General features: G+C 35.7%; 2 protein-coding genes across 2 annotated transcripts; one reads left to right on the top strand and one right to left on the bottom strand.

The window, feature by feature from the left end:
* Nucleotides 1-331: 331 nt before the first annotated feature.
* Nucleotides 332-1,612, top strand: LOC129310519 (putative fasciclin-like arabinogalactan protein 20). The gene has a single exon (XM_054952377.1). The coding sequence runs from the start codon at nucleotides 361-363 to the stop codon at nucleotides 1,372-1,374; it is 1,014 nt and encodes a 337-aa protein (XP_054808352.1). The 5' UTR covers nucleotides 332-360; the 3' UTR covers nucleotides 1,375-1,612.
* A 1,509-nt stretch (nucleotides 1,613-3,121) lies between these two features.
* LOC129310651 (uncharacterized) lies at nucleotides 3,122-8,510 on the bottom strand. The gene is made up of 9 exons (XM_054952561.1): nucleotides 8,133-8,510; nucleotides 7,508-7,692; nucleotides 6,410-6,588; nucleotides 5,506-5,790; nucleotides 5,353-5,411; nucleotides 5,116-5,152; nucleotides 4,949-5,020; nucleotides 4,425-4,746; nucleotides 3,122-3,735 (listed from the first exon to the last, which is right to left on the bottom strand). The coding sequence occupies exons 1-9, from the start codon at nucleotides 8,293-8,295 to the stop codon at nucleotides 3,313-3,315; spliced, it is 1,725 nt and encodes a 574-aa protein (XP_054808536.1). The 5' UTR covers nucleotides 8,296-8,510; the 3' UTR covers nucleotides 3,122-3,312.
* Nucleotides 8,511-9,248: the final 738 nt, after the last annotated feature.

The raw sequence follows: 9,248 nt of genomic DNA, 5'->3' as shown, positions 1-9,248 counted from the left end.
TATAGTTATCTTAATCAATTTTTATTATTGATCATTATCATTAACTGTCTATAATTAAAACTATTAGTCCATTTTTCATTTTAAACTGTTTTTAATTAATATAATTTTTAAAAACAAAAAAAAATGAGAACAGAAATTAATCAGTCTTTTCATTCTTGATATTTTGATTTTTTTTAATCTGGCCAGCCTCCATTAGTAACGCCTAACGATTCATCTAACGACATCTTTGTACCAACCAATCATACCGAACCACGTGTCCTCCTATGATTTCCCGCCAAATCCCTCCATTCACGACTCACTCTCGCCTGCACTCACAGTCTCGCAAGCAACAGACACGGAATCGAGCTTCACTGATGATCCATGGCTTCCTCTCTTCAACTTCTTCTTCTCTTCTCTCTCTGCTTCTTCTCCCTCTCCTCCAGCGTTCCCTACGAAGCCATCCTTGACGCCGCTGACATTCTCTTCGATTCAGGCTTCATTTCCATGGCCCTGACCATTGAAGTCGTCGCCAAAACCCTTTTCCTTCAATCTCCTTCCCTCACCATCTTTGCTCCATCTGACTCTGCCTTCGGTAAAACGGGCCAGCCATCGCTCGATCTGCTCCGATTCCACGTTGCCCCAATGCCATTGCCGGCGCAGAGCCTCCGACTGCTCCCTTCCGGTGCCAAAATTCCAACAATGTTCGGTAAGAACTCTCTGGTCGTCACCACACCGCCTTCTGATCGAAGAATATCCCTCAACAACGTGAGGGTTAATATCTCCCCAATCTACGATGATGGGTTCATGATAATCTACGGAATCGAGAGGTTCTTCGATCCCAATTTTAGGTACGTGGCGCCACATCGAAGACCGCATCGAAATCCTGCGTGTGGTGCAACAAACGAGACTGTGAGTTCCAGAAATTCTTTGAAAGAATCCATTAAAACCTTGAACTCAGGAGGCTACTCGGTGATGGCTTCATTTCTTGGAATGCAAATGTCTATTGACGAGACACCGATGACAGTATTCGCTCCTGCTGATAATGTAGTGGTGAATCACCTTGGGAATTTCAGCGACTATCCATCATTCTTTCTTCGCCATGTTGTGCCCTGCAAGCTTCTGTGGAACGATCTGGTTGATTTTAGCGATGGGTCAGAAATACCGACGTATTTGGATGGGTTTTCTATCAACGTATCGAGGCTGAGTGGAGCATTGATGCTGAACGGAGCCCAAGTTTTCATTCCAAACATGTTCTACAATGACGAGCTCGTCGTTCATGGCGTCAATCATGCTCTGGCGACGCACGAGGAGACACAAGAAGTTGCCGAATCTTCCTCTAATTTGGAAGCTAAGCCTGATGATGAGGAAACTATGTTTGATCCTGGTGAATTTTGAGGCCTGAAATTTTTTCTACTGTCTGTTATCTAGTACATTTTCTTCGTGTGAATTTTCCATTACCGGCGAATATCTCTGTTGCATTGAACTCTTGGTTTCACAATCAATAAACTTCTGATGAGCGCTTGAAATGTGGGAGGAGCCTGTTCTTCTAGACTATATGTGATACGAAAAGAGATTAAACCTCCTTAAACTTGGTTTTGTGGTTTATGGATACAGTAGGACCCAATTAGTTCTCTCTGAAAGAGCAAATATTTGAGAGATAGAATCGTATTACTCAATTCATACTCTGCACAATATATATTTTGTTGTGTTCAGATGTTCGTTTCGTCTTGTGTCTTATGTTCAATCTTAGCTTGTTCTTCTAGATTGTTTAAAATTGGCACCCTGAGATGCAAGATTGAGTTGACACAACAAAAATGATGGAGGCTTTCCATAAGTCATGTTATATTTCTCTTCAGTTTTTATTGTTGAGGATGGCTTGCTGAAATGCTCGTTTTAGCTGACAGAACAAAAATGGTGGACGTTTTACATTTCCCAAACTTTTGCTATTGCTTATGGGGTCATATATCATTATCACCTGAAATGGTTTACGCTGTGTCATATGAATATATCAGAATTGGTTATTTTATGTGCTGTGAGACCAAGGGTTTTGGTTTTGATATTGACCCAGAAGAACTGATAAACCTCAATTCAGTAATTTTTTGATCAAGCAAGTTGTATTTTGATCGTGTTTGTGTTGGTTTTACTGGTGGGCAGGCAGAAGCACCATTTCTAATCCAAGGGGTCTCTCTCTCTCTCTCTCTCTCACACCAAAAAAAAAAAAAAAAAGAATTTAAATAAGCACGTGAGGGGATTAATACATTTGGTTCAAAATTGATGTGTGCATTGTTTGTTACAGAATCAATTATTTCACTATTTAACTAAAATAATAAAGTCTTTGACTAAATTTAAAGACTTTCCATCATAATGGAGATTATGATGATAATTTTTTTATGATTTAATCATATTATTCTGGGTGGTAATATCAATGTTGATATAACATTAATGTGGTACCCCGTACCCTATTAGATGAGTATAGAAAAAACAGAGGATGTCTATCAGATAGAGATTAATATATCTCATTAGTTAACTTAATATATAGATATGATTTTTGAACAAACTCAGTTGAGAAATCTCAATATTACAACCTTTGAATTGTCAGCAAGATATTCTAATAAAAAATTGGCATAGAAATGCCCCTTAACCTGAAATATAATAGTTTATTGAATAAAATAACAAATTAGTTTCTAGACTCTAAATTTATTTTTTGTATAACATTCTCTGTAAATTTTTTAAAATGATATAATTTAATCTTTATTATTAACAAAAGTTAACTTTATCGATAATTGACTGAAAAAAAAAATACAAAAGAATCTCAAATGTTACAAAATAAAATCAAAAAATTACAGTAAAAAATCAAAAAATATTATGTAACAAAACCAGGAAAATTTATTTGATCACTTTTTTGTAAATTTTAAGATCATTTTTTATTAATTTTTTATCAACTAATAATTAAAATTAATTTCTATTAATGATAAAAATCAAATTATACTGTTTTTAATTGTTAAAAAAATATGATACAAAAAATGAATATAAGATTCCAAATGTTCTTGAACTTGTGATTTAGGGATTAATTTGATCTTATACCCTAATCCAAACATCTAATGCTCTAGGGTGCCATTGCTAACAAAATGCATATTGGATATGATTCAAAATATTATATATCAACAAATCAAATTTGCTTTTGCTTTATGTATAATACACTAGAGTTTGCCTGTAATCTTCCAACTTCAAAGCTGGAGCTTCGCCCCACCTTTGTTTCATTTTAGCCGTAATAGTGGAGAAAGAAAAACACTATTCATATACTTTTCGTGAATAATTTCTCTATAGTACAATCTACACTTCACTTGATACAGCTGCGGAAGAAGTTGATTTTGAGTTGTTGCGGTTCTTACTGAATCTATTCTTCAGTTTTTCCGGAAAGGAAAACTTCAAAAACACTTCCTCCTTTTGGAGGCGGTTTGCATAGAGTATCCAGAGAACCAGGCACATCAACACACCGACTGAAATGAGACCTAGCCCTGCATTGATGATCTCCAGATAATGCTTCAATGGCGGGCAGAAACTTGAAGTGATCTCTTGGAATGTGTCCCTCACAAAATCACAATTCTGAAGGCTGAGTAGAGGCGGAGCATAGTGCTCTAACGCATAGCTTTCGTTAACTGCAGCCACCAGCTGAGAGTAAATCTCTGGGGTCACCCTGCCGGTTGTTGTGCAGTATCCTTGTTTAGATACCTCGCATTCAAATTTATTCCAGACCTGAAAATATTTGTACAGGAATTTGAGTTCTCCTTTGTTGTCACTAACATAGATATATAGCAGAACAATATCAGAATATCCACAAGAATTTGTAGTTGAAGAGGAAAATTCGAATTTTCTCCCTCTTCCCTCTTCCCCATGGCATTATTATTATTATTTTTTAAATTCCATCACTCAATACCTTGGAATATATGGGGCATTACCACTCCCCATCCAAACTAATCCAAACCTCCACTATCTAGGACCATTATTACCAATAGTAACCTCACGAGTCATAGGTACCTCAGGGATGCCTTTGGCAGATCTACTTAACGTGACTACATATCATATGGACCTGGACTTGAGACCCCATAAGCTGATTCAACTTTTTCGATCGGTTGAACCAAGCATCCCTTGGTTCCTAAGTAACGTTTATCAGATTCGTTTAATGGAGAAAAGAAAAAGAAACAATTGTGAGTTTTTTTTTTTGAAAAAAAAAAAAAATTGTGTTGGCCTTTTAGCATGCGAGTCAACCATACATGTCACCTACACTTGAAATGCCTATCAATCACCAAAATGAAACAAGAAACAAGAAGTATAACCTCCAGCAGTACAGGGCTTTAGTATAACATTCCAACACCTCATTAAGATCTATATACGGAAAGTGGAGGCATGTTTGAGAATCATGTCTTGAGTGGTGAAAAACGTACCAGTGAAGCATTTGTTGAGGAAACTTCTTGACCTGTACACTGACGCTCTTGAAACTGAGAATCAAAAGGATAGCACAGGGGTGGCATTGCAGGTCCTGACTGATTGTAATAATTTGGATTGCCTGGTCTCGGATTCGCATTTGCTCTGTTATAGATGAACTGATTAACAACATTTACAATATCGGTGACCACCTGTTTACTCTGAAAAAGTGTCTTGTTGGTGGTTCTCTGATCAACACATGGAAGGATGTTGCTAAGAGCAGATTCTGCATGTGGATTCTCCACCCATTCTCCCATAGCCAAACAGGTATCAGAAATTGCACTAAAATAGAAAAAAAGAAAATAATTATAATAGTCAGGTCTTGCCAATGTCATTTTTTAATACAAGATTGGAATTTCCAGAATGTACAAAAAATGGAACTTCAGTTCAACATTAGCTGTTCATGTCAGCTTTTCATGTGGATTATTTGAAATTCCCTCCCCAGAAAATGTAAAACTAAAATCTCTGAGATACGATAGCTTACTTATCAAGGATTATGAAAACTCCACAGAGAATGAAAGTAATCGCAACCAGTAACCATCCACTGATAACAAATCTGCAATAACATTTGAAATCAAATATAAGAACATGAAATGGATGCTTAAGAGCCACTTTAAAAATTCAAATAGATCATTTGCAAAGATAACTTACATGAGGATCGCATGTTGATGTCCAAGGATAGATAAAACTGGGGGCCAAAAAAAAAAAAAATGATCAGTTATAAATATTAAAAAAAAAAAAAACATTTTAAACATAGGTGCAGTTATTAAAATATGACAAATGTATGGTATAATTGAGAAACCATACGGTTGTCAAATTTTAACTTGAGAAATTTCAGCAAAATACCAGCAACTAAATTTTTCCGGTAAAATTAACATGAATACATACATAATCCAATCAGTGCCAAAAGAAGCATAACCGCAGCCACGACAATCAAAGCCGAGTGCCTATGAAAAGGACACCAAGTTTAGCATTGCAGATTCTGAGATAAAATCCTATAGAATGAATGGAGATGGAGTGACAAAATTAATCATTACATACACAGCACTGAATACTCTTCTTATTCTAACAGAATTTTCATTTGTCTTCTCAGATAGTGTATCTGCTGCAGTATTTAAGTCTGTATTTAAACTGTCAATATCCTCCATGACATTGGATGGAAGAATGATCTGGGTAACATTGATAGTCTTGGCAAGAGAAAGATATTGAGTCACATTTCTCAAAGTTTGCACGGTGTAGTCTGACTGATTCACAACATAGTGGAGGGTATGCAATGCCTCACCATGAAACTTATTCTGCCCTACAGAAAGTAAGATACATCCAGTCCTGTGTGATCGAAAGGTCAGAACATGTTAGCACTTAGAAAGAGAAACCAGGAAAGGTTTAACACATTAATTTTAAAATAAAAAATCTCAAGCAGCGACATCAAGTTCTGAAGTCCAGACTAACTCATTACTCACTTATACTCTCTACAAATTCAAATGAAAGGGTATTGGAAATGGAGGAAATAATTCAGCAATATACATTTTCCCATTTGATCACATCAGCCATCAAGATCACTGGAAGCAACTATGAAAACCAGCTCAAACCAGGTTCCACTAATCTTCACATGTTTCCTTTTCCATTGCACGTATTTCCAAATACCCACCATAGAATTAATTACTGATTTTAAATATTAGTAGAAAAATTGCAATCAATTATAGAAATTACAGATCACAGGTACCAGGTAACAAACCATGAGAGAAGATGCATATACACTGGTTTAAAAAGGGAAAAACAACTAAACAATCAACTTTTTTAAAACCTGTGAAGAAAGCATGCAAAAACCAAGAGATAACAAGAAAAAAGTAATTCACTGAACAAGTTAAAGAAGTAAAATTTGTCACAAAAAAAATAATAAAAGAAAAGAAAAGGAAGCAAAATTAAAATGAGTTTAGAACATTACGCTGCAGCACATGTAAATACTATGAGCAATATAAGACATATTCTTCGTGAATGATTTGATCCTTCGGCGTTGATGTTGATCCCCCATCCGCAGCACAGATGAGTTACAAGCGCCAAACCAAAAGAAATAAACCATAGGACAGCAAGAATGAAACCAGCAGCACCAGTGAATCCAACCGACTGTATGTATAATGGATGAAACCCAATCAATTAAGGTAAATAATGGAATTGGGAAGTTGATAATTACAAGCAAAAAGATGTTGATGAAATGAAAGTAGGACAACAAATTATTGGTTAGATGCTACATAGGATAGGCACTTTCAAGTAAACAAGAAATAACATGTGAAATTAAAATTAGAATTCACAATAGAAAAGATGGATAAAAGACTTGTTCAGTTATCATCTCATGTTCCTTATTATGATAGATAACGTGATTTGGGACATCAACACCATTGTCGTGTAGAGAAGAACAAAAACCATCCAAAGCCACTATGCAAGGCACAGCAGATGAAAAGATAGAACATGTTCTACAAGACTACAAAAACATTATCGGATGACAGGAGCTTTAAGAGGCCAGAATTTAACTTGTAATCATCGAATTGGCATCAACAACACAACAAATCCTCCATTTCGCATGCAGAGAAAACAATTCTTAATCGCACTTTCTTTTGCAATAACTATTGAGGTCAATCATTACGACATACTAGGTTGTACTTGACGAGGCTAATCTTTATGCATGGGCAATTATATGTGGCTTTGTCAAGGATGAAATCAATTGGAGGTTTAAGAATATTGTTGGGAGACAACAATAACGAGGCAAAGAAGAAAACAACAAATGTAGTGTACCGAGAAGTGTTCAGGAATTTGTCTTCATGATAGTTTCATGGTTATTCACTGAATGTAAAGTACTGTTGCATGTACTAACATTGTAAAATGTCTTCTACAATAGCATATGTCAATGAAATGATTGTGTGGTTGTTATGCAATTGATGATAATTTAGTTTCGCTGCAACAATTTGCAGTGAAGTGTCATCTTCCGCGCGGGGGAGTGAACGCTAGTTTAAGAAGGAAATAGATATTGATTAATCATGGTACTTACGGCCCAATAATGCTGATTTGTGATGTCCCAACCACCTCGGTACTGTCGAAAACGCCTTAGAATATCGGGTCTTTTGGTCCGGTTTGCCGCCAATACAAGAGTTCCGTGACGCGAATCAGTTTCAGGGCCTGGGGCAAGAGCCGCTTGCTCGATTTCGTTCTTCCATGGACCCAAATTTTCTTCTCCTGAAAACCCAACAAGCATGATTAATTACAAAAGCTTGTAAGAGAAATCACTGAATCAACAACCGTGCAAATTACGTCACAAAAAAATATTAGTCCGAGAAGAAAGAAAGAAGCATCCGTGTTCATTGGTTGCCAAGAAAATGTACCTTCCATTTCTGGGACTCCAAATAAAATCCAGCGACAAAAACAATGTTCAATATGGGCTTAGATTGTCTTACAGGATCCAATTTCTTGAAAATTCAGCAAACATGAAGCTCAAAATTCATAAGAATTCGATCTTTCCATTTATAAAAAAAAAACAGAGGAAGGGGGGAAAAAACTCATGAGCTCTCCGGCAGCAAAACTAGATCTAAATCCAACCCATCACAGAAGCAAAATCAGAGTGAACAAGAAGAATGTCATGGGAAAAAAAAAAAGTTGAAGACAATTCCAAGACGAACCTAGGATGAACTTTATGGAATGCCCCGACGACCCACTTGGAGACGAAGCTGATATCGAGCTAACCAATACGGCGAAGAAGAAGAAGAGCAAGAAAAACGAAGACCCATTAGTGGAAGCTGCTTTCATTACGAATTCCCGGCAAGAAGAACACTCTCCAGTCATCTCTAACACTTAGGCCAAACCACCATTCTAGATTCTGAGTACAACCCCAAATCTCAGCACAAGAAACAAACACCAGCACAGACCATGTGGAGCTGCTACTGTTAGAATCTGTTAAGCATTGTGCTTACTAGGGTTCTACCGACATATAGATAGAGAGAGAGAGGAACTACCACAGAAATAGATCAGTCACATGGTGATGGGACAGCAATGATGCAGGTTGATGAAGGGAGGGAATAGAGAAAAGGCGGGTGTAATTTCAGTGAGAGTCAGAGTCGACCAAAATCTTCCAAGCCGTGTCACCAGGGAAAGTAAGGCCAGCATACGTGGCAACATTTCATGTCGTTAATGCTTTCTTGTTGAAAAATAATTCTTCATATCATTGTTTTAATTAATTATATACAAAATGTTTAATTTTTAAATATAATTCTCATATTATAACTGAATTTATGTTTATAACCGGATTCTTCAAAAAAAAAAAAGCTAAAACTCAAGATGTACCTATCACAATTTATTTTCTTTTGGATTTAAATGTCATTCTTCTTAAAATTTTCTTTATTTATTTTTTAATTTTCAATTATAATATAATTTCTTATAAATTTTATATTTTATGTTAATATTTATATTTTAGCAATTTTCATTCTGGAGTAATGTTTAAAAAAATGTTTATCAAACAGGAGCAGACAAGAAAAAGAAGCTAAATGGACGGCGTCCGGCGTGAAAACTGCCTGATGTTTAATGTTGGATAATTTCTTAAATTATTTTTAAAATTGTCAGGATTGGGTTGATTTGGTAATTTTGAGACATCTAAATTTTTGTGATGATAAATAATAAGATTCATGATGTGAATCTTTTTAAAACATGGTATGGGATAATTATGTTAAAGTCTTACATTAAAAATTAATTATTATGATATCTATTAATAATTGAATTAATAAAATTATTAATGGTCTTAA

This window comes from Prosopis cineraria, unplaced genomic scaffold (assembly GCF_029017545.1).
Source record: "Prosopis cineraria cultivar Desert tree isolate PC_DT_omini unplaced genomic scaffold, ASM2901754v1 PC5, whole genome shotgun sequence".
Taxonomy (NCBI): domain Eukaryota; kingdom Viridiplantae; phylum Streptophyta; class Magnoliopsida; order Fabales; family Fabaceae; genus Prosopis; species Prosopis cineraria.
The sequence above is the reverse complement of the archived record's forward strand: the minus strand, read 5'-3'. Positions and strand labels throughout refer to the sequence as shown.